This window comes from Pseudorasbora parva, chromosome 4 (genome assembly GCF_024679245.1).
Source record: "Pseudorasbora parva isolate DD20220531a chromosome 4, ASM2467924v1, whole genome shotgun sequence".
Lineage (NCBI taxonomy): Eukaryota > Metazoa > Chordata > Actinopteri > Cypriniformes > Gobionidae > Pseudorasbora > Pseudorasbora parva.
Window position 1 is genome coordinate 39,683,211 of NC_090175.1, and position 26,338 is coordinate 39,709,548.

At 38.2% G+C, this 26,338-nt stretch overlaps 1 protein-coding gene across 6 annotated transcripts; it reads right to left on the reverse strand.

The window, feature by feature from the left end:
- Positions 1-493: 493 nt before the first annotated feature.
- On the reverse strand, positions 494-26,335 carry kdm4c (lysine (K)-specific demethylase 4C). Of its 6 annotated transcripts, none has more exons than XM_067441734.1 (22): positions 26,196-26,334; positions 25,331-25,509; positions 23,343-23,518; positions 22,873-22,987; positions 20,552-20,745; positions 19,611-19,660; positions 19,409-19,512; positions 19,159-19,296; positions 18,104-18,297; positions 16,228-16,394; positions 13,941-15,670; positions 13,317-13,428; positions 12,777-12,958; positions 12,082-12,301; positions 11,060-11,136; positions 10,896-10,951; positions 10,569-10,677; positions 4,468-4,656; positions 1,964-2,134; positions 1,612-1,731; positions 1,443-1,535; positions 494-1,148 (listed from the first exon to the last, which is right to left on the reverse strand). In XM_067441734.1, the coding sequence occupies exons 2-22, from the start codon at positions 25,472-25,474 to the stop codon at positions 987-989; spliced, it is 4,503 nt and encodes a 1,500-aa protein (XP_067297835.1). In that variant the 5' UTR covers positions 25,475-25,509; positions 26,196-26,334; the 3' UTR covers positions 494-986. The 6 variants fall into 6 exon arrangements, with proteins under 6 accessions (XP_067297835.1, XP_067297833.1, XP_067297834.1 ...); XM_067441732.1 differs by having other exon boundaries at positions 1,408-1,535; XM_067441733.1 differs by having other exon boundaries at positions 1,408-1,535; positions 25,331-25,521; positions 26,196-26,304.
- Positions 26,336-26,338: the final 3 nt, after the last annotated feature.

A 26,338-nucleotide genomic window follows, 5' to 3' on the forward strand; every position in this document is an offset into this window, starting at 1 on the left:
ATCTGATTTAAAATGTATATGAGCCAGTGTCCTTTACATTTTTGTCACCCCTAATGTTCGTGTGTGCTCGTGCTCAATATTGATTAACCACACCTCAAGTAAGAAACTTTCAGCCATCAAGTTGTTGTTGTTTTTTTCATTAAAAACTTGATGGATGAAATCAAGTAGTGTTTGCTGCAGAGCTTAAGGGTGGAGCTTAACCTGTTTAATGGGTGGAGAGATGTTTTGGGTACGGTACTGTTAGGGTGTGGTTAGGTGATGCAGCTTCACCCATCATGCCCACAGTAGGTCAAGAGCAGGGGGAGCGGGAGCTCCCGAGAGGGAGGGCTGGAGCTAATGGCTTTTCAGTATAGCCTCTCCATTACCCATCCACAACTGTCTTGAACCTAATTTCTTTCACCAACTACTAGTCAGACCTCTGTTTGTGAACTGGTTAAAAAAAAAAATTTAAATAAATGTGAAGCATTTCATCAACTGAGGTCAAGGCACAGACCACAAAGCAAACATCTTTAATTTTTGTCAACAGCCGTAAGCACCACATAGAAAAGAAAGAATAAAACCCGAAATAAATAAAGAATTCATGATTTTAAGTAAAATGTGACGTGTGCTTTGCTGGACATCAGTAGCAACTTTTTTTATTTGGCATTTATACCATTTTAAGCTCAACACTAATAGTGTCAGTGACTAGGAATGGTGCATGACAAGACAAATCATTTACAAAAACAAGCATGCGGGTGAGATTAGTCTCAGCAGTGTTGGGGAGGAAATTACAAGATTACGATGCTACAGAATACCATTTGAGGCAAGAAAAACCTCTGAAATATAACAGGAAAAACTTCTAATTTAGAAAAACATTCTTGTCCCTGACTTATGAGACCACAGTATTTCTTCCGCTTCATGATCTCACTGATATACATACAATCTTCAAACTCAATTGAAAACAGCCCCTCTAGTTATTCAAGGGCTCTTTTATCTCCATTCATCCATTAGTTGGCTTTGCTGCGCGTTTCTGAGATCCTGGCGAAGGTTCGAGGGCTGATATGGGCGATATAATCCGTCTGGAATCGAGAATTTGGAGTGCGTCGCCTTTTCCTTTCACCTTGTGTGGTGAAGAACGCATCTTGGAAACGCATGCTGGATGCCGTGGACTGCAAAGCACACAAGCAAACACATCAATATAACATTCACAAAGAAAATCACAGAAAGTCAATATCTGAATTTTCTCATCATTTTTGTCCACCCATTGAAAGTCCAAAAATTGTCAAGCTTCAAAAAAAATAAAAAGACATCGTAAAAGTGATCCATATGAATCAAGAGGTTTAAATATCTTGATGTGTTCCAAATATTAACAGAAGTCTTGAGGATTTGAAACAACATGAGTGTGATTTAATTTTTGGGTGAACTGACCCTTTTAAGAAAGCATTCAGTGAGTGAGAACTCACCAAACGACCTTTCACTTTTTTAGGCAGGTCTTCATCCAGTGTATAAATGTCCTCTCTCTTCGCCAATACTTGGGATCCATCTTCAAATTCCACCTGCACAGGACATAATGAATGATTAGAGGGGTAGTAAAGCAACCGTACTTGAGAGAATGACTACGAGTATGTGTACCTGGTACATATAGGAAGTGTTTGAACCAAGGTACTTGGCTCCATAAAAAAGTCCATCAGGCCACTTCACCTGAACAGCCTCCCCCACTTCAGGAGGTCCAAGCTGGGCACAATCTCTGCTCTGCGGGGTGAAAGAGAAAAGATTTCACTCACACGCCAGGATTAAAAATGATAAATGTTCTGCCCATTCATACCAAAGCAGGAGAACTTTCTGTGAAAAATAAGTTTATAAGCTGACAACTTTGTAAGCTTATAATATGTATGTTTAAGTTTGTTTGCATAAATCAGTTTGATAAAAGCATGCCACAGATTATTAATTAGAACTAATGGCTAGCAGTGATAGAAACACTCACTACAATGTCTTCAGGGAATGTATCATTGCTGAACGAGCCATCATCGAACATGACTTCATAGAATGTTTGGGCCGTGACCTGGGTAACACGTGAGCTGTAGTAACGAAGATTCTTGTGTTTGGAGATCACTGTCTGGCCCACTTCTAATTCACTTCTGCTAACTTTCGCTTTCTGAGGGGACAAAAAATTATTGATGTTAAATGGTCAATTATGTGACAGTTTTTTATTTTTTTCGTATAATTTTATTTATTTATAAGAAATTATTTATAAATGGAAGCTCAACCAGACTTGGTTGATTTGCGAAAACAAATCTTACTGGTTCTTGCGGAAGCTTGAGCGTTCTTGCATTACTCACAAGAACAAACGTCATTGGTTCTCATGTGTCAGTCAAGCATGTTTGAGCTTTATTTATAATATTTGATGTGCTCTATGTAAGGCAGGGGTGGGGAACGTTGATCCTGGAGGGCCACTCTCTTGCAGAGTTTAGTTCAAACCCTGAATAAAAACACCCACCCTTCCTGTATTTTTAATAATTCTGAAGACCTTGATTAGCTTCGGGTGTGTTTGATTAGGGTTGGAGCTGAACTCTGCAGGACACTGGCCCGCTAGGATCAGCGTTCCCCACCCATGATGTAAGGGATGCACAATATATGTATATAACAGAATATAACAGAGTATAGGTATAGGCTGATATATGTTAATGTTATTGGCCTGATAAGAAAATGTGTCCAACATATTAAAGCTGATAAATAATGGATTACTTCCTTCGGCTGAGACACTTCAGTCTTCACACTTTAAATTGAAATCTCTTCAAAAAAAGGAAAAAAAAGATAAAGTGATAGTTCACCCACACTGTAAAAAATTATTTAGAAAAAAAGTTACCTGGTTGCCTTAACATTTTGAGTTCATTGAAATTAAAATTGAGTTAATACAATGAACATTTTTTGAGATTTGACAACCTTTATTAAAATATTATTAAAAGATTTTGTAAGCATATTGGGTAATTGTGTGTGTTTTATTTCTGATGATGCAGTGAAACATGCCAAATAGTGCTATTTTCATGATTTATCAAATTTTTTATGTAGTTCAAATACAATAATATTTTGAGTTTCTATTTATTAAACATATTACCTTCATTGTATCAACTCAAAATTAAGGCATAATTAAGTTAAACCAACAAAAAAAAATTACAGTGCAAAAATGACAATTTTATGTTCATCTGCTTACCCCCAGGGGATCCAAGATAAAAGGTGACTTTGTTTATTCAGTAGAACACAAATTAAGATTTTTAACTCCAACCGTTGCAGTCTGTCAGTCATATAATGCATATGAAGGGTAACAAAATCTATGAGAGTAACAAAACATGCACATGCAAATCCACACAACTACGATCTACAACTACTAGAGATACGTGTGAGAGATCACTTCCACCGCATGCGTAAATTACGCCGTAGGCCGCAGGGTTTAATATGGATTTGTATGTGCATTTTTTTCAATCTCATGTTACCATTCACATGCATTATACAACTGACAGACAGCAACGGTTGGAGTTAAAAATCTTTATTTGTGTTCTACTGAAGAAACAGTCACCTACATCTTGGATTCCCTGAGGGTAAGCAGATAAACATCACATTTTCATTTTTGTGTGAACTATCCCCTTAAGTGCAACATGTGCAGCGCAAGTCTGTCATACAGGCTATATTAAATTATAATGAAAACATTATAATTGTGTCCTTTGGATATGGCTTTTAATGGCGAGACCTTTTTTTTTTTAATCAGGCTCTCAAAATATATATATAACATTTTTGATTAAGATTTATCAGCCAATATATCGGCTTTCAAATTTAAAACATTATCGGTTTATCAGCATCGGCCAAAATAAATGTTATATGGGTGCATCTCTACTCTATGTATGTGTGTTGATCATTGTTTATATGTGAGTAAAAGCCTAAATAAAAAATATGTTCATCAAATAAAGTTATTGTGCCTTCTGAAGACTACAGTGATTAATCACTTGATTCATGTAGATTCTATTTACATATCTTTTTTTTTAAGATTTGGTTACGTGGACTTTTAAATGGAGGGACACTTTTTTTTCAGGTTTCATAAAAAAAATCAAAAGATGTATTTGTTAACATTAGTTGATGCACTGTGAACTAACATGAACAAACAAAGAACGGCTGTAGTTTTATTAACTAACATTAACAAAGATGAATAAATACTGTAACAAATGTTTTGTTCAACATTTTTTTCAATGCATTAACTAATGAAACCTTATTGTAAAGTGTTACCAATTTTTGTAAAAAACAAAACAAAACAAAAAACATGTACATATATATAAATATATGTATTAAATATAGAGAATATAGTAGGAAAATAAAGTCGAAAAAAATTAAGTTTTGAAAAATATGTATTCAAGGTGTATGGTGTTATTATTTTTAACTTTTAATTTTAGATATATTATCTGAATTGCCCGGAAGTACTGCAGCAGTGAGTGTACTCACAGCACTGGAGCTCCGTGACTGGTGTCTGTGACAGGTGATAAAAACCACATATGGCCAATCATCAGGCTCCATGGGCACTCCAGCAGCATGTGCACAGGTGACATGGAAAGAGGTGGGGCAACGGCCGCATGAGCACTGAATACATGCTCCAGACAGCTTTTTTATCCTGTTACGGCAATATATACACTTCTACAAAGACAGAGAACGAGAGAGTACATATATGATAACACAATAATGAATCCCAATGTTAAAACACTGAAAGAGCAGTGTAAGAAACATTCAGGTAACACTTTCAATAAGGTTTCATTAGATAGCTACACTAGTAAACATGAAATAACAATAAATAATACTTCTAACGCATTTATTAATCTTAGTTACCGGTGTATTGCTCAATGAATATCCGTAGAACTCTTTACTGACATAGTACTTCAGAAATCCGTTTACGTAGTTTACGTGTGAATTCGACGTGGCACAAAACATTAAAGTATAATACAATCTAGGTACTATTAGATCAAGATGATTTGAGGAGAATGTGTTAATGTACTTCTCCCCCTCATGATCATTTGCCCATTAGCCTTACGGCCTCTTCTGCATAGCAGTGCATTATTTGTTACAGCGAAGTTTTTCTATACAGTACAGTCCCTGACAAAAGTCTTGTCGCTTGTGTACAAATTGACCTAAAGTGCCGCTGAAATATATTTCTAATCAAGATTTTTTTTACAAGAAATGGCTCATTTTAATCCCACCAGATTTTGTGATAATGTTTCAGTGAAAAACTAAACTTTCAAAAAGTATTCTAATATTCACAGCTTGGTAAAGCCCATTGAGTCAATTTTTGCAAAGACATACAGTCTTGTTCAAAATAATAGCAGTACAATGTGACTAACCAGAATAATCAAGGTTTTTAGTATATTTTTTATTGCTACGTGGCAAACAAGTTACCAGTAGGTTCAGTAGATTCTCAGAAAACAAATGAGACCCAGCATTCATGATATGCACGCTCTTAAGGCTGTGCAATTGGGCAATTAGTTGATTTAGTTGAAAGGGGTGTGTTCAAAAAAATAGCCGTGTGGCATTCAATCACTGAGGTCATCAATTTTGTGAAGAAACAGGTGTGAATCAGGTGGCCCCTATTTAAGGATGAAGCCAACACTTGTTGAACATGCATTTGAAAGCTGAGGAAAATGGGTCGTTCAAGACATTGTTCAGAAGAACAGCGTACTTTGATTAAAAAGTTGATTAGAGAGGGGAAAACCTATAAAGAGGTGCAAAAAATGATAGGCTGTTCAGCTAAAATGATCTCCAATGCCTTAAAATGGAGAGCAAAACCAGAGAGATGTGGAAGAAAACGGAAGACAACCATCAAAATGGATAGAAGAATAACCAGAATGGCAAAGGCTCAGCCAATGATCACCTCCAGGATGATCAAAGACAGTCTGGAGTTACCTGTAAGTACTGTGACAGTTAGAAGACGTCTGTGTGAAGCTAATCTATTTTCAAGAATCCCCCGCAAAGTCCCTCTGTTAAAAAAAAGGCATGTGCAGAAGAGGTTACAATTTGCCAAAGAACACATCAACTGGCCTAAAGAGAAATGGAGGAACATTTTGTGGACTGATGAGAGTAAAATTGTTCTTTTTGGGTCCAAGGGCCACAGGCAGTTTGTGAGACGAACCCCAAACTCTGAATTCAAGCCACAGTACACAGTGAAGACAGTGAAGCATGGAGGTGCAAGCATCATGATATGGGCATGTTTCTCCTACTATGGTGTTGGGCCTATTTATCGCATACCAGGGATCATGGATCAGTTTGCATATGTTAAAATACTTGAAGAGGTCATGTTGCCCTATGCTGAAGAGGACATGCCCTTGAAACGGTTGTTTCAACAAGACAATGACCCAAAACACACTAGTAAACGGGCAAAGTCTTGGTTCCAAACCAACAAAATGAATGTTATGGAGTGGCCAGCCCAATCTCCAGACCTTAATACAATTGAGAACTTGTGGGGTGATATCAAAAATGCTGTTTCTGAAGCAAAACCAAGAAATGTGAATGAATTGTGGAATGTTGTTAAAGAATCATGGAGTGGAATAACAGCTGAGAGGTGCCACAAGTTGGTTGACTCCATGCCACACAGATGTCAAGCAGTTTTAAAAAACTGAGGTCATACAACTAAATATTAGTTTAGTGATTCACAGGATTGCTAAATCCCAGAAAAAAAAAATGTTTGTACAAAATAGTTTTGAGTTTGTACAGTCAAAGGTAGACACTGCTATTTTTTTGAACACACCCCTTTCACCTATTTGCCCAATTGCACAGCCTTAAGAGCGTGCATATCATGAATGCTGGGTCTTGTTTGTTTTCTGACAATCTACTGAACCTACTGGTAACTTGTTTGCCACGTAGCAATAAAAAATATACTAAAAACCTTGATTATTCTGGTTAGTCACATTGTACTGCTATTATTTTGAACAAGACTGTAAGTGTTGTCACCTTGTCATATGAGCTTCACCTGTGACTAATAATGGATCAATTAGGTCTCAAGTGTGTATAAAAAGAACCCCAGTACGCTAGACCTTCACATCAACTGCAACTAGACCTCTGCAAACATGCCTAAGATTCACCCAGAGACTAAAGTTTTGATTATCAAGAGGCTGAAGACCAGATCCACTGCTGATGTGGCAGACACCTTCAATGTGTCTCAGCGTCAAGTACAGAGGATAAAAAAAAAAGATTTGAAGAGACTGGAGACGTTTTTGACAAGCCCAGGTCAGGCAGACCCCGCAAGACAACTGCTCGAGAGGACCGTTTGTTGGCTCGAAAATCCAAGGCCAGCCCATTTTCCACTGCAGCAGAGCTCCACGAGACCTGGTCATCTGAAGTCCCGGAGGAAGTTCCTGTCTCGAAATGGCCTCCATGGTCGAATCAGTGCCCAGAAGCCAGCACTAAACAAAAGACAATTGAAAAACCATGTGGCATTTGCCAAGGCCAACAGCTTGCTAAAAGGATGGACGCTGGAAAAGTGGCAGAAGGTGGATTTTTCAGATGAATCTTCTGTTGAATTACACCAGTCGCCGCAAATATTGCAGGAGACCTACTGGAGCCAGAATGGATCCGAGATTCACCCAGAAAACAGTGAAGTTTGGTGGTGGAAAAATCATGGTCTGGGGTTACATCCAGTGTGGGGGTGTGCGAGAGATCTGCAGGGTGGAAGGCAACATCAATAGTCTAAAATACCAAGAAATCTTAGCTACCTCTTATATTCCCAACCATAAAAGAGGCCTAAGTCTGCAGCAGGACGGTGCTCCATCGCATACTTCCATCTCCACATCAAAGTTCCTCAAGGCGAAGAAGATCAAGATGCTCCAGGATTGGCCAACCCCATCACCAGACATGAACATCATTGAGCATATGTGGGGTAGGATGAAAGAGGACGCATGGAAGACGAAACCAAAGAATATTGATGAACTCTGGGAGGCATGCAAGACTGCTTTCTTAGCTATTCCTGATGACTTCATCAATAAATTGTATGAATGCTTGCCAAACCGAATGGATGCAGTCCTTCAAGCTCAGTCATACAAGATATTAAATTTGGATCTCACAGCACCACAACTTAATTTGCTGAAATATTTTTGTATTTGCTGTAAATTTGTTCAATTTCTGTATAGGCGACAAAACTTGTCTTGCCAAAATTTGACCTTTCCGTCTTGATTAAATGATAAATATTTTTTCTGTGAACATTATTTATTTCAGTGCATTAAACATCATTTGGGAGTGTTTTAGCTTTTCATATGAGCTATTTCTAACACCAATTAATTAATTAAAAGTCAGGTTAATATCAGGTATTTCTAGAAAATAGATAAGCGACAAGACTTTTGTCAGGGACTGTATGAGGCTCCATTCTACTGTCTTTATACTTAAACATGTAACTTAATGGTGCACTATGTAACGTTTTCATTCGCTAGAGGTCATCTATTCAAAACAAAGGTGTAGTTTGATGACGACAAGTTTGACTGCAAAATCTTGGGACATATGGTCTTCACCTCACAGCAGGTGGAAAAGAATAGGCTTGGACGTGGGCATAAATCATGTTCATGGATGCGATTATTAACAGAGCCGGGCCGAGTGTTGTGGGAGCTGAGCTAGGTCACTGGAGCGATTGATAATAAGATGAACGCAACACAGTTCAGCAGTTCAGGACCAGCTGGAGAGAGTTGATGAATGAGGGGCTTGGCCGTGATGGGTGAAAGAGCCCTGTGGTTGGGTCTGTCAGGCTTGTCAGAGAAGGAGTTCCTTGATGACCCTGTAGAGCTTAAATCTCTATTCGTTGCTGCAGTCAACAGTGCGACTTGCTCACAAAGGATGGAGAGGCTTTTGAAACTTGCCTCCCAAGATGTACTTGACCCCATTGACTTGGGGAGGTGGGACTCTGCCCATTCTGGATTTGCGGAACCTCAAACAACACGTCAAAAAGCACAAGTGGATGCTAAGGGTGTTATAGCACTTTATTCATCCTAAGCAATGGCTTACGTCATTCGATCTAAAGTATGGATATTTTCAGATAAGTCTCAACACAGCACACCAAAAATTCCTCAGGATTGCCTATCAAGGCACTCCTTTTCGGGTTCTCATTAGCCTTGGGTGACTCCGATTCTTCAAATATTCATATTTTTATGTAATCGACGCGTCATCATCAATAAACCCGTTTCTTGCATGATACCTCGAACTTTCGAATATTTCGATCTAATATGATTTCTGACCTGTAAATTTACCAGAATAATAATCATACACAGTGTGTTGATAGACCAGATGAGAACTGGCACCCCGACTGAGTCTGGTTTCTCCCAAGGTTAATTTTCTCCATCATGTCCTGCTAGAGTTTTGGTTCCTTTGCACGGTCTTCTTTGGCTTGGCTTGCTCAGTTGGGGACACTAAAATTTTGATCTAAGTTTTTAACTAAATATCCAAATAAAATGAATTAATAAATGAACTATATCAACTATATCACTGATCTGCCCACATTGTCTCTATGTGATATATTGAAATGAGCTGATGACATCACCGTTTTCTCCAGAACGAACGCACAGCCAAATCAAATTTTGTTGCAATATTTTCCTGTTTAACACTGTGAAGCTGCTTTGAAACAATCATCATTGTAAAAGCGCTATATAAATAAAGCTGACTTGACTTGACTGAGAGTGTTCAGCTAATGTGTCGAAGCAGCTCTGATTCTGCTGAAAATAGCGGGTCTCAGTGTGCCAGCTTATTTGGATGATCTGCTCTGTCATGGCAGCAGGTGGAACTAGAAAATGTGCTTGTGTCTCATTTAGAAAACTTAGGTTTCAAAATAAATTAGACCAAAAGCTGTTGTTGCCAACATAAGTGATAATCTACCCAGACTAAACTCAGACCTGTATCAAGCGTTTCTGTTGGAGGAGTGCATCAGGTCAATTCAATTGTTTTTATAGAAAGGGAAGAAGGTCCCGTTTAAACTATGTTTACGTCTTCTGGGACTGATGACCGTCACTGGAGGGATCACACATTTCTCAAATCAGAGACTGTTCTGGAGGCAGTTTCTCTGAGAAAGGTGGTGATGACGGATGGATAGCTCAAAGGTTGGGGTGCAGTGTGCAAGGGCAGGATAGCGAAAGGGGAATGGCCTGGCTCACTACAGAAGCATACATAAACTTCCTAGAACTGTAAACAGTATTTCTGGCATTGAAAAAATTTGTGCAGCAATTTCTAGAGTTAATTACGCATTTATATGCGAATGGGATATAAATTTATATATATACGTGCGTGCGTGCGTGCGTGCGTGCGTACAGGTATTTGTGGTTTATGAGGATGCATATCCTGACATGGGTATTACAATGTAAGCATTGTTTATGTTGGCTTACCAAATGCCTTAAAAATAAAACTAAACAGTGTTTTTTTTTTGTTTGTTTAAATGCAAAATGCATTTTATGTGATGGTAGGTTTAGGGGTAGGGTAGGGGAATATAATATAAAGTTTGTACCATATACTACTCTTATAGAGAGTCCAAAAACACGTATTCAAAAACGTGTGTATGTGTGTGTGTGTGTGTGTGTGTATGTGTTACTCACCAGTTTATATCTCTGTACTGGTATGGCACTGATGTCAATAGGAGCCCTCTCCACCACATCTATGAATTTCACCTCAGGGAGACCCACAGCACACATCACATGGGCCCACCTGCAGCACGTATAGTTCATGAGACGCTTGAATCATTCACCAATATCTAAGAACACACTGGCTTTGCTGAACTTCTATTTACTTACACTGTCTATAATGAAATACTGGAAAATATATGAAATACTGGAGAATGTGTGTAAAAGCATACTCAGTCTTGTGCTCTGTTTGTATTTAATACAACACTATTAGTATTAAGGTATCTAAGTAAGGGAGCTTACCTGTCATCTGAGGTTCTCTTTAATGCACCACCTCTTAGGTTACACAAACAGCACCCCTGGTATAAAACATAAACAAAACAGACAGATATCAGGCAAGCAAACATATAAATAGTCCATAAATTAAGCTGATACAGTAAATGTCGACTGACTGCATAATTACGTACAGCTGCCAGGTCTCCATTCACACATCGGTCACATGTCCACACTGGGCCAACATCATGAACAGAAACACCGTAGCAACCTGTAGACCAGTCAAACTGTTACCTTCTCGACTATGCCAAGCTATATATTCTTTTACAACATGTATTTTTCAACGTTGTCAAACTTAATGTGTGCTTAAGATATTAATTATTACATTTAGCACAATAATATCTTTAAAACATATACAGAATTCTGCTCTCTAAAATTATGTTAATTTAATTATTTTATTTCATGAATTGCCCTAAAGCATGGCACAAAAAATGTAATTGAAGTAAAAGTGTTTTCTTCAAAGAGTATATATTATATAAACATACCTCATATTATATAAAATAAAATTATTTGTAACAATTATAAAATTAATTACCAATGATGTAGTTTAATAAATAGCATTTTGTCAAATAAAATAAAGTAAATTAATTATTAATATAGTATGCATAGTATAAATGGGTCTTTATACAATAAATTAATATTTTATATTTAAAACCTTAAAAATGTTGAAACAAATTAATACTTTTATTCAGCAGGGATGGAGTAAATTGTTCAGAAGTGATAGTAAAGACTATTAAATTATTACAGAACATTGCTATATCAAACACATGCCTTTTTTAAACTTTCTTTTATCAAAGAATCCTGAAAAAGGTAATTTACTTACAAAAATATTAATCAGCACAGATTTTTCAACACTGGTAATAATGAGAAACATTTCTTAAGCACTAAATCACCCTATTAGAATAATTTCTGAATAAGACTGGAATAATTGATGCTGAAAATTCAGCTTTGCCATCACACGTATAAATTACATCTGAATTGTTTTACTGTGTTTTGAGCATAATATACTTTAAAAAATAAAAACCTTACAGCCTTTTGGTTTTAAATTATTTCATATTTATTTATATATTATAAAAGGGTTCCCTTGCCAGTGGATCATGATATTCGAGGACTTTTCATTTGTTAATTGTGTTGTTGGGTGATCTCAGTGACGTACTGGCATGAACTTGAACGCAGCAACTGTTGCAGGCCAGAAGAGGACTGGATCCATCCTCCTCCAGTAGTGTGTTTGAAGGGCATGGGCCCTCCTGGTATGCAAAGCAAATTTCAGGGATCAGAGGTCGCGATCTCAAGCCTGCCTCCTGTGAACATGACCCCTGAGACTCTGTGGCAGCATTTATTAAGATGTCCTGCCTTCTTTCCTCTAAATTTTCAGGCTGTGAGAGTAAAAAAAAACCAAGACAATAGATGAAAAAACAACAAATCATGTTTTTGCATCACAAAGCACAAATACACAACCAGATTAGTGCCTACTATCTGTAGACTGGTAAACCCAGCCTGATCTGCCGGCGATTTGATTTCGCCCTGCAGCTCAGTCTGGAAACCTGTACATTCATTTCTATTGCTTCTGTTACAATATTGCGGGAACCAATCACAGACTGACTTATCCACCTGGCGTGCTATTAATGGGTGTAACATGATGACGGATAGAGAAGCGATGGGTCGTCGCCTCTTGTGGTCTAATTGGTTGAAGGACTATCCAATTGCATACAGAGTCATTTGAATAATACTCGTTTATCACACCACTTGTGCAGTAGAAAATGCAGAGCAGACTCCCCAGACCAATGTTCAATCTTAAATTGAGCTTGGTCTGGTGATAGCGAGACAATAGAATCTGTCTACATAAGTTACCTGATAGTATGGCATGAAAAGGGTGCAGACAGCACAGTGTGGAGCAGTTTGAGCTGCAGTTGTGTTGTACTCTCGTTCATACTGAAGATGAGCTTTTCTGTGCTGCCACAGATGCACTAAAGGCTTTGCCCATTCCTCAGTTTCTGGCTCCTCTTCTTTAGTTTCACACTCCTCTACAGTCTCTGAGACACACACACAAATAAATATTTACACTAGGGCTGTTAATCGAACATGCTAATTGAGTATGATTAATTCTTTAACTTGACACAACTTTTTAAAAGTGCATGCTTGCATAGGACGGAACGCTGAAAAACAAAAATGGCCAAATTTGTACAAAAATATCACAAACAGAATGATTATGACGCATTAGCAGTGTAATTCTGTCCTACAAAAACATGCAGTTTAATAAATGGTATGCATTTTTAAAACCATTACAATATGTTACAAATAAGAGTAACATATTTGTTACTGTTCTTATTGTTTTCATCCATAATTATAAGCTATGTATTGCTCATAAAATAAAAGCGGTTAAACATCCACCGTCATCGCTGGCAGCCTGCTGTTTCACAGCACTGGGTACTGCTCTTGCGGTGGGCTTTCTGAGGGGGTGACGCCAACTCTTGGTAGTCTTCTTAACAGTTTGCATGTGATACTATGAGAGCAAAAAAAAGAGAGACAAAGAGATCAGTGAAAGAGACAGTACACTTTCCAAAAATATGAATTCTCCTTTATTGTACATGTGTATATACAGTATGTGCACATCTGTTAATGCTTTGACACTGTTAAACTTTGTTAACAAGGCATGAAGGTGTGAACAGTGATTAAGTAAGTGTTCTGATTTATGTGTACAGAAATAAAATCTATCTCAAAAAATCTATTCACACCAAACTGACATTCATTACCATTAAAAAGTTCAGGGTCAATAAAATGAACAATTCTAATAAATTAGCAAGGATGCATTGCTCAAGACACAAAGTCTTACATTGCAACAAAAAATGTGTTGAGTTGAGAAAAACACCATAAATAATAACAGAAAAAATCAAATATACATTAAAAAAACAGATATAAATTGGCAAAATGTCTTGTCACTGCAGTCGAAGCTCAGAACAAAATACTGTAGAATACAGGATGTATTGCTTGTCATGGTATAGCACCAGAACTCACAGTACAGACTTCCCCTGGCTCCAGGCCTGTTTCCACATACTCAGGATCACTCATGGCATTCTCCTCACTGGATTCACTGCTACTGTCAGCACCTTTATCTCCCGATTCACACGAATCAGAGTCGCTCACAGACCCATCATGCTCTGACTTCACACCTTCGTAATACTCCTGCCCTTTAAACTCTTCCTCCTGAGGTTCCTGAGAGCATGTCTGCTCCCTGAGCAGACAACTTTCAGCTGGTTCCATCTCGACGTTCTGCTGCTTGAGCTCTATGGGGGTGTTCAGAGCAACATCTGCACCAGAGCACTGCATAGGAATGGGCTCTAGGTTGGTCCAGGTCTGGGTGCATGGTGAAGAGTTTGGAGAATCTGGGAACTTTTCTTGTTGGCACCCTGATTCGGACCACATGGTGTAGGGCAGAGTGTCATGTGCATATTCTGTGAGACTGCTTACACCTGTGGTAAGACCCATTACCAGCTCGGGCTGCAAGCTCTCAATTAGCACCGCGGGATTCTGGGAGCTGAGGTTTTTCCAAATGGTGAAGGGTTTAGACTCCACGAAGGGGCCCTGGGAGGACGTGAGTGAGCTGGATTGCTCTTCAAGAGAAATAGAAGTTTGTTTGTCCTTTCCTTCTGCTGAGTTAACGGTCATTTCAGAGTTGCGGACACCTATAAAATCCATGTCTGCTATTGTAGAACGTTGTAAAATACTGTGAGTAGTGATTTTAAACTGCGAAATGGACTCATGTTGAGTGTTCAGGTCTGTGGATGGGCATGTGTGTTTGGACTCCTCTGGTGTTTCCCACTGTGCCACAAAAGAACGAGGAGATGCTGGTTTTGCTATAAACGTGTCTGAGATTGAGTTATGCGATTGGCTCACACTTTCTTGGGTTACAATTGGCCAATTAGGACAAGCTTTTTTAGAACAAGTCTCCACATCATCTGTTATAACAGGAGGGGAGTGTGATTTTTCCAGATGGAGAACAGGTGCAGGACTGCTCGGACTGTGAAGTCTGAGATTTGCGCTGTCGGGTCTTACAGCAAGAGTCAGCGAGGGCATTTCAGGTGCGAGAGAGTGAGGATTGACTCTCTCTTCTGTGAGCTCAGGCATTAAAAGAGGCATTTCACAAAAAGGAGCAGTCTGGATTTCAAAGTTTGTTCTGTTCTCCAAGGTTTCTGAATCCTGAAGAGCAGAGTGTAGACGGAAAGAGCTCTGCTCCTTGTAAAGTGCTGATGTGCCGTAATCAATGCTGCTCTCAGTCAAGATATCTGCTACCGGCTCTTCCGTTTCAATTTTAGCCTGTTGGGAATCACTTTCCAAAAATAAAACCGGAGCACTAGTGGAGCTATGTCTCTGTGAATGGGTCACAGGAACTAAAGATGTTCTTATTTCTGAGACAGATTCACAGTCTGTTTGATTAGGACTTTCAGCAGTTCTTTCAGAGTCCAGAGTCACAGCCACAGTGATGTCATTCTCTGAGGCTGGCTCAGGCCCAGGCTGTGCGGTGGAGACTGTGTTTGTGGATACTCGACCTTCATCTAAATTTACAGACGTCTGGGAGCTTGCGTGACCTGGATCAGGGTTATTTTGACTGGATGTGGAGGTAAGTGGAGAGGTCGAGAGTCGCTCAGGTGAAGCATCTTTGAAGTGTGTGGTAGAGTGAGACAGTAAGTCACTCTCCACTCGTGTTACTTTAACAACACACATTTGTCGACATGGACCAGTGAGCCCTAAAAAAAGACAAAACAAGTGTCACGAAACAATAAAGCTAAGCTATACACAGACTGTAGGTGTTGCACCTGCATTTTGTTTAATGTCATTTATTTATATGATTGCAAAGCTTGCAAAATTTCAGCAGCCATTATGCCGGTCTTGTGTCCCATGAAATTATTTTAATATGCTGATTTGGTGCACAAAAAACATCTTTTTTGATCTTATTATCAATTTTGAAACTGTGATGCATTATTTGAAATCTTTGATGGATAGTTAAAAAAAAAAACACCATTTATTTGACATAGAAATCATTTGTATTATAATTAACTCTACTATCACTTTTGATCAATTTAATGCATACTTGCTGAGGATAACTAAAACAAAATGCTGTCTGATACGGATACTGTCAAACACAAATGTGAGTGTGTTAACAAATCATAGATTATATTCAAGAATAAAAGCCACAGAAAACAAAAATATATTTCTGAATCAGAAAACAAATGCAAACAAATGCTCGGATGTGTGTATTTGAGGAATGTATTGTGAGCTTAAAAAAAATTGTAGAGATACTAGCCTTTTAATTCGGTTGAGTACTGCGATTCTTTTTGATGTTTCACTGGGTCTTCGTCTTCCTTGTCTTTTGATGTTAAAGATGCCCCTCTACTCCTCCGACTACCCCCCCTCACTGGTGTGGTGTCCATAGTCTTCAATCGTTTGGAGCATGTGCGTGGATAATGGAGACTGTTGATACAAAGAAAAAAAAGAAAATCACCCACTGTCCAAGATTGTGAATTGAGCCTGTTGGTAAAATGGTAAATGGGCAGCATTTATATAGCGCTTTCAACAGACCTATGGCCATCCAAAATGCTTTACATATTGCCTCACATTTACCCATTCTCACTCTCATTCATACACCGATGGCGGTGTCAGCCATGCAAGGCACCATCCAGCTCATGGGGAGCAGCTGGGGTTAGGTGTCTTGCTCATGGACACCTCAACACTTGGTCAGGTGGAACCGGGGATTGAACCACCAACCTTCCGATTTGTAGACAACCTACATGAACGACTGAGCCACTGCCACCCACAACAAACATTTTGTGTTACAAATAATCTCTATAGTGATTGACCTTTGCATCAAAGATGTTTTGGGGTTTTTGAATGCTCATAGAAGACATTTGGGAATTTGGCATCATACTGACTCTATGGGCCCCATTTTAACATTCTGAGCACATGGTCTAAAGCGCTAGCACAGGTGCACTTAGGTTAGAATCCACTCATTTCTAGACACTATTAAGTATATTTGCACTAATTTTAATAGGCAAGAGGTAAAAAAGTTTTTGCGTCTTATGTAAGGCAAAACAACGCTTTCTAAAACACAAAAAAGGATTCAATAGATGTGGGAGCTGAATACATAAACAAAACAAAAACAAGATGACAACAAACAGATAAAATGTATGTTGGAAATCATCTCAGCTTCTTTATTAACACTGAAAACTGAAGATCTCAATGGTTACAAATGCATCAATATGGGATACTCTGTACACTGCCTCATAAGTTAAACCATATTTCTTCTGACATTTAGCCACCAGAATTTCAAAATTCTGAAGCTTCCTTTGTTTTGCTACATGTCTAAGCCTTGCCCGGTTTTCTTTGACGCATTTATTTTCATATTTTGGTAATCTTTTTTTACCTTGTAAATAATGTCACTCTTTACCAAACGAGAAAAAATAAGATCAGCCTGAACAGACTCTTGAGATTAAGAGACAAGCAGCTTCAAGTGCCTGTTTGCTGTTCAACAGTGGCTTTTTTATAGCTTTTACAATTAATTTATTAGACAGAAACTTTCCATAATAATTCTTTATCTAACCAGGTTCTCCTGTACTCTAAATCCCTAACAAATCTTTTGACATTTTGAAAATCTCTAATCAGTTTTTGATAAATATTAGTTTAAATAGGAAATGCACTCAGTGGAAACAGCCACTGCCTTATCATACATTAATTTATATATATGCACATCATTACTTTTTTAAAATTCAGGTGCACTCGTTATCTTTAATCAAAAATGTTAACCTCCCCTCCCCCTCGAAACGGCATCTGTTCTCTTCATGATGTACGTCCCGACAGAGGGTGGGACTAATCATCCACAACTGACTGTAAACTAGCATTCAGATCTGGCTCCATTTAGTTTGCAACAGCCAACTTCCAACGATCCAGAGGGCGAAATCTAGCCCTGTCCTACTTTTTTTTTCATTACAGAAGACGTTTCACTCGTCTATACAATAGATTGAAAAAAAGACCTTCGCACCCTCCTTTTCAGGCTGACTATTAATATACTTATTTGTTGCTCAAACTGTTGTAGTTGACCTGAAATACTGTGAAGACTGACCATAGAAGATGGTTGTATATGTTAATATTTGCTATAGCAACCCTTGTTGAAACCCTGACAATACCTTGTGGTGGAGGGTGCTTTCCTGCGACGTCTCTGAAGCCAGCTCTGCAGCTCAGGTGTGGTGCTGGGTGTGGCCAGGATGTGATCCAATGAACATGGATCTTTGCCTTGTGTCCAAGCCTGATAGCGATCCGGCTGGAATCGTCTGACAAACGGGTCCATGGAGATCTTCACCATGTCCTTACTGCATGTACACTGCAAGAGGACAGATTTTCCACAAAAGTAAAGTATGAAACTTCACCAGCTGTAGATGAAGGAACAGTAACATGAAGTTGCCAGATTTACATCAGCAACAGCTATTATTAAAGGGTTAGTTCATCCAAAGATGAAAATTCTATCAATAATTACTTACCCTAATGTTGTTTGATACCCGTAAGACCTTTGTTCATCTTCAGAACACAAATGAAGATATTTTTGTTGAAATCCGATGGCTCAGACAGGCCTTCATTGACACCAATGTCATTTCCTCTCTCAAGACTCATAAAAGGCACTAAAGACGTTGTTAAAAAGTCTATCACACTACAACGGCTCTACAATAATTTTATGAAGCGATGAGAATAGTTTTTGTGCGCAAATTTTTTTTTAAATAACTTTTATAGTGATGGGCCGATTTCAAAACAAAGTTTTGAATGTTATGAATCAGTGTTGATTCATGATTCGGATCGCCAATGTCACATGATTTCAGCATTCTGGCAGTATGATGCGATCCGAATCATGAATCAATATGCTGATTCATAATTGTTTGAAACTTTGTTTTGAAATCTGCCCATCACTATACAAGTCATTATTTCGAGGGGGGTTTTGCCCACAAAACGATTCTCGTCGCTTCATAAAATGATTGTAGAATCACTGTAGTGAGGTGGGCTTTGTAACGACATCTTTAGTGCCTTTTTTTGGTGTTGAGAGTGGAAATGACATTAACGGCCTTTCTGAGCCATCGGATTTCAACACAAATATCTTTGTCTTACGGGTCTAGAACGACATTAGGGTAAGTAATTAATCAGAGAATTTTCATTTTTGGGTGAACTAACCAACCCTTTAAGTGCTTCTTAGTACCTGCGTAGCCACTTTTCCATAATCAATCCACCGGATACTGGCAAAATTGGTGGATTCGGCACAGTTGAAGCCGTGGTTGAAGCCAGCATGGTAACCATAGGGAAATGTGATCATAAACTCCCCCGCTTCTTGTGTTATCTATAATAATATAACAATTTATTGTGAAAACATACAAGGAGAACTGAGGCACAGCAACATTATTCTTAAAACTAAAATAGTTGTAAATTGATTCCAAAAGACTGTGGATTGCCTTATCAAATGGTATGCTGTATTTCTTTAGTACAGAGGGGGATATCAGTGTCATCTTGTGTCTCAGGAACGCCTCACAGCTTTTAAAGCTATTAGGAAAGAAACCTAAAGACAAAGACACATTTATCACACCCAGTACAACACACTGTATGCTGCACATTCCTTTAAAAGACAACTTAATAGCTCTACTTTAAACTTTTTACCTATAGCAAGACGCTCCAATCTCTTTCCATGTTCTGGAGGGATGGCATACCTGTGGAATTAGTATATTTATGTATTAATAAATAGAAAAAATTCCTGGTCCTTAGGCCGGGCTCCAGACTAACATTTTTCACTAGGAGCACAGTGGCCCCCAACTGAAAATTTTAGGGGCACAACCAGAAAATTTAGGGGCGCACACCATAAATCAACATGCTAATTTCCACTGTATTACTAATAAATACTCAATGATAAAGTCTCGAGCGAATAGAGTTTCATATGAGATGTGACGGAGCATGTGATTTGTTGAATTCAGTGAACGAATACACCCTTTCCTCACCGAGACACTTGAGTCTGAACAAGATATCTAGTTCATAAACAAATTGAATGAACTGGTACATGTATTTTTTGAAATTAACATAAACCAGTTGTTGAACGATGCTAATAGCGAACAGGTAGAGCTTGGCTCGTGTAGTTTGCCATATTTGATAAAAAGAAAGAAATGTACACTTTAACATTGTAATAAAAACAGTGTAATAACATAGGCTGATGGTTAAACGATTACTGTACAGGGTAAGCACTGGTTTTGTGTTTGTATTATCTTGTAAATAAAATGACTTGATTACGTTTGAGTCATGTACTTCTATAAAAACTGTAAAACAAATAAAAAAGTGACCGTATTGTTTAAATAGATCTCATGTGTGTCACGTTAGCAAATATAGCATTCTAGAGAGCATGTAATTGGAGTGATCTATTGAAAAAACACACCCAAATTTACTGGTCTCACGTGCAACTGGATGTAAAATTCAGTTGCACACTCTCAAATTTTGATAGCAAAATGTAACCATTTGGTGGCAGTCTGGAGCCCTGTCCTTAAGAAAAAGTAAAAAAAAGTCCTAAAAGATATGCATGCTAAAGAAACACAGAAAACCCATCCGAGCCCTACCAGGATTTTGGCTCGCCAAAGTGCAGGTAGTTAATGCTGTAGAGGTCCATGTCCTCTGTGTGCCAGGAGAAGCTGGTCTTCCACATTCCAAAGTACAGATAGGGCGTGTTTACTCCCTGAATGGACACACCACAGTCCTCCTCGATTACATCCAAGATAGAGTTTAAGTGCCCAATGTTCCATTCGTCAATGTCCTGAGATAAAAGGGGCAGTAATAGTATATCAACTATATGGCACAATTCAGACTTTTTGGATATGCTGCATGTTCATTTCCCTAATTACTGTGTGTGTGTGTGTGTGTGTGTGTGTGTGTGTGTGTGTGTGTGTGTGTGTGTGTGTGTGTGTGTGTGTGTACTCAGATTTATCTTAAAATACCATGTAAATATCCTGGTAATTCATTATTGTATATTTCAAAGCAGTGACATTTCACAATACTTAATAATGATTTCACAATAATTTCAATCACAGCAAAAAAAAAAAAAAAACTAAATTAACTGAATGAATACTAAATAATATTCTACTGAACACACTCCCATTTTAAATACTCATAATACTCTTAAATGCATTAAATAAATGCATTTAAGCGTTTCTTAATTAAATAAACTATTGCTAAAAGCTACTAAAATATAGCTTTATAAAATATAAAACTCTGCAGGAAGGTAGCCCTGCAGGAGCAGGGTTGGACACCCCAGTTCTACCATAAAATGAGCTGTGTGAAACTATCTAGTTTTGACCTTCTTTGGTGGAAGTAATGGCATTGGGAATATTAGATAGGATTCGTCTGTCATGAGATAAAAAAATTATAAACACTGTTTGGTTTTTCACAGAAACCGATAGTTTCGTGTCTTAAGACAATAAGACTAAACAATAAGACTTAAAGGTGGGGTAAGTCTTATTTCAAAACCGTTTTAGAAATAGGAAACGGGCCGAGTGGAATAACAAACTTGTAGCCAATCAGCAGGTATGGGGCGTGCCTACTATTGATGGTGAGAAGAGCGCTCGCTCTCCCTCTGTGCACGTCATTATTCAAAACACACGAGTCACACATGACAGACATTAGCCGACAACTAGTCTAATATATGCTGCTTGACTATGCTCGTGTGTCATGTTCGCTTGTTAGTCCATTTGCGATCGTATTGTGGCTCACTTCAGCGATGATAAAGATCCGTTCATTTCCACACCGTATGGAGCATCTAAATCTCCTCACTGTGTGCTTCAAACATCAGCTCACACAATGTCTCCGACAAGTAAGATACTATACTCCTAATATATGTTTGTTTACTCTTTTCATGATCTATATTACCCTTATCCAGTCATAACTGTAATATGTCGTTAGCTGGACTGTCGTGCTTGTGTTCTATAGAGTTGTTCATGAGAACAGTTTGATGCTATCTCTAATCTTGTCATAATTGTAATATGTCGTTAGTTGGACTGTCGGCTCGTGCTATAGAGTTGTTCATGAGAACAGTTTGTGATTTTGTGATTGCTATGACTCTAATCTTCTCATTGTAATATGTCGTTAGCTGGACTGTCTTGCTTGTGTACTATCGAGTTGTTTTATGAGAACGGTTTGTGTTTTTGTGACAGAAGGGATGACTTTTTCATTGAATATTCAACCTGGATTAAGTTACACACAGATTCTGCCATAGTTGTTGCCTGGGTTATGCATGTGTGGGGCGGAGCTATCAAAATAGGGGCGAGACCCTTTGGGGGTAGGGGCGTGTTTGTTTTGGTGATTTGAAATACCAACAACGGTTACCAGATAGCCCTTACCCCACCTTTAAGACAATGTTCACAATTAATATTAGCAGTTGTTTTGCATTTTTTTGCTGAAAAAAGTAAGATTAATAGATGCCTACTTTCTACAAAATCAGAATGCACAGCACCATGGGCGGGAGTGTTGGCTTTAAGTAAAACTGACCAAATGAGCACCAAAAACTTGATTCACAACATACTCGATACTGACAACAGTACTGGATGAAAAATTCTTTAGTTTGCCTCCTAAAAGAGACTAAAGATTATGTATCCTGTAGTACACATTGCCTGCGTGAGAGTTAATAATGTTAAATTATTTTTATAAAAATAACAGTTGTAAGAGCATAATAGACTATATTGTAGTGTGATGTAGTATTAATAGTGATTGTATCGATATCGATTTAATAACGAAGTACCAGTGCTTTTTTTTTTAATCCTCTTTTTGAACTGCAACCAGTCAAGAACATTATCCTTGGTTATCCTTTGTTATAACAGACATGCTTTCCATTTGGTACAATACGCCGGACGTTCAATGAACAAGAGCTGTGCTCCACCTGCATCCTCACCTCATCATAGAGTGTGCCGCTCACATCAGCACCATAGATGGGTGAGACAAACGTGAGATTCTTCCAGTACTTCCTCTCCAGGTCTTCATAGTTCAGGTAGCGAGGTGTGCAGTACCTGAGTAGGTAAATCACACATCTCCAGATGGCCTTAACGAATATAGGTCAATCCATCATTTAAAAGAACTCGTTACAGAGTGCATTAGAAGTCCAGCACATAACAATAAATAAAATAACTAGGTAGAGTTAAATTACAGGCCTTTATAAACTTAATGGCGTTTTATGAAATTGGAATTTCTGGAATTTGCAGTACAATACAAAACTGATACCTACAACAACCTGCCTTATCGCTAATCTGCATGCTCCACAATGAATATATACGGCATACACCTACTGTGTTTAAATGTAGTTAGAGTAGAATAACAGCATGTTACTTTGAACCAGATATGTGCACGTTTGTGTTTGTCACTTACATGTCACTGTTTGCCAGTCTACGAAATTCCTGCACAGTGAGTGGTTTCTTCTGGATGTTGTACTGGGTGAAGAGTCCTGATTGGCCAGCTACCATCTGCTGAATAGGTGCTTGGATGACAAAATCATCAATATCATCGTAATTGCGGCGTGGCTTCCAGCCCTTGGGTGGAATCACCTGTGCAAATAATTAAGATCAAATGTAACAATTAGGGCCACAGAAAAACACATATGTTAGGGGTGTATTCAACTCTGTATTCAACCCTGAACCATTGTGGCTCAATGCACATAGTAAGGCAAAAGAATACAGTCAGTCACAGGCAATCCACCCTCCAATCCAGAAAGGGGTGCACATGATAATGCAAACGCTGTTTGCTAACCGCCACAACAGTAAAAAGAGCAGAAGAGGAAGAGAAAATTATGCACCAACCCAAAACAAGAGTTCAGATGGCACACAACAGCTTCATGTTCTAATTTTTGTGACACAATCCACTAACTTAGAAAAGAAAGCCGGGACAGCAGAAAGCTGCATCCTGTTTTGTTTTCTTTATTTCACTAATGAGCAAAGTTTTGTTTTTATTGTAGTGCACACATAAAAATAGGTTTCAAATAATGTCTTACTCTTATCTGTATGACCATAATTTATTAGCGGTATTTTAAGCGTTTTCCGCTGTTATAATGAGACAAAATCCTTCAGCGTTGTGCCGATTTGTGTTGTGGAATTCTCCCCACTACTGTCCAGTGATCAAATATCCGTGTCTTGGAAATGGGAAGCCTCAGGTGCCGCTTCAATTACTGTCTCCTCGTGGAAAGATGAAGTAGACTCAAATGTAGATGGTATCTTGTGTATCCAGCATTGTCACCGAATGTAATGAATGTGCAAAGATAACTAACATCTGCAAGTTTTATTCTTCACTATTTATTTTGTACTTTCATACCACAAGAGATGCTTTTCAGTTTTGTAGCTGATGATTATGACTAAATACCTTTTGTTAGTTTTTTTATTAGCCCTGCAAAAAATGACCTAATTGTGCATAGTGCAAATTCTGTTTACTGCATAGAGCTTAATACATTACAAAAAGGCTGTATTGCACTAGCTACCAGCTTACCAGTTTTTTTTCTTCTGATGATTGCTTGAGTCTCTTGTTTGTCCTGAGCAGTTAAACTGCACAATGTTCTTCAAAAAATCCACCAGTTCCTGCACGTTCTTCAGTTTCCCAGCATCTTTTGCCTATGTGAACCCTCTCCAGCAGTGACTATGATTTTGAGATCCATTTTTTCACACTGAGGACAATTGAGGGACTCAAACAACTATTAAAAAAGGTTCAAACATTCACTGATGAAATTAAGTACAATTTACCTTGATCTATTCATTAAGTTTTCACCCCCCTGGATCTTAATGAATTGTGTTTCCATCTGGATCATCAGTGAATGTGTGAACCTTTTAATAGTTGTGCTTGAGGACTCATTTGTCCTCAATGTGAAAAGATGGATCTCAAAATCATAGTCACTGCTGGGGACTGTTCAAATATGCAAAAGATGCTGGAAAACTGAAGGATTTGCAGGACCTGGAGGATTTTTCTAAAGACCATTGGACAGTTTAACTGCTCAGGACAAACATGGGACTTGTGAACACCCATCACAAAACAAAAAAACAGCCGCGGATCATCCAGGAAACCACACCAGTATTGAGGATCAATGGTTCATAAACTTTTGAACATAAAATGCACTTTGTATGATATCTCTTATTTAGTTAAACCTATTCACATTTCACAGATTCTGGAAGTGGTTCACATATTTTTTCTTGCAACAAATATATATATATATATATATATATATATATATATATATATATATATATATATATATATATATATAATATCTCATTATTACAATTTTACTGTATTAATATTATTATTATTATACATTACAGATGTGAGCTTTTACTATCCATCACATGATGCATTCATAAACATTCAAACATACCAACCTTGGCTAGGCCAGCACGATGTGCTCCCTGAGATTCCATATAAACCAGGTATTGGTTGAAGTCCTTAAACTCCTCCATGCTAGGTCTGAAGGTCATGATCTTACAGGCAGGGTTAGCCATGGTACTTTCCCCAACACCTGCCATCCTGACCTCTCTCTCCTGCCTCCCAGAGGATCTACCTACAGAGCACACTGTTGCAATTAGACCTCACAATAAAACAAGCACAAATATTGAGTTCAACCCAGTTTGGATGTTACAAAGGTCCAACAGCTTACGTGCATATGACTGACTGTATAGCCAATGTAATTCTTTTCATACAATGAATTGAGTCTGGATACACACTGATATGAACTGTACGCAGACAAATCACCTGACTACGCATTCTTAGACATAAAACAAGCAATGTGAATTAACAGCATACATATGACGAAATGCACCATTAACTCGTATTTGTGCCATTTTAATCATCCCTATTTGGCACTTAATTCAATGTGAATACACAATGCAGCAAGCGCGAGGCTGTCATTAATAAACGTCTAGTTGCATGAGTTTTAATGCAGGCCTACTCCCTTAATCTGCTGATAAAACATAAACCCGAAAAGACGGGCTAGATAAAGGTGAAATGATACAATTTCGTCGCATAAGTGTAAACTCTATGCGTTATGATTTGTATCGTACGAACTATACTGTTTACTGTACTCACATAGGTTTATTTACAGTTAGCTCATTAGCTGCTAGAGTGACCATATTAAATGTCAACTAGTGTCGATGTCAAAGTTCTTCTCTGAGCCCATAATAGCAAGATGAAGCTACTTCTGTACGTATAAAACATCTGTGCGTTGTCACGTCCATTGATTAGAAATACCTCAGTGAAGTGCGATCGTGGGCTCGCAGTCCAGTCCCTTTAAATACCCCAGCTGTACTTCATGACAGCTCTCTCTGCTTACACGATTTCATGTCTGCTTCTCTCTTCATCTCGCTCTGGGCTTAAGAGAGCCAGCGCCATCT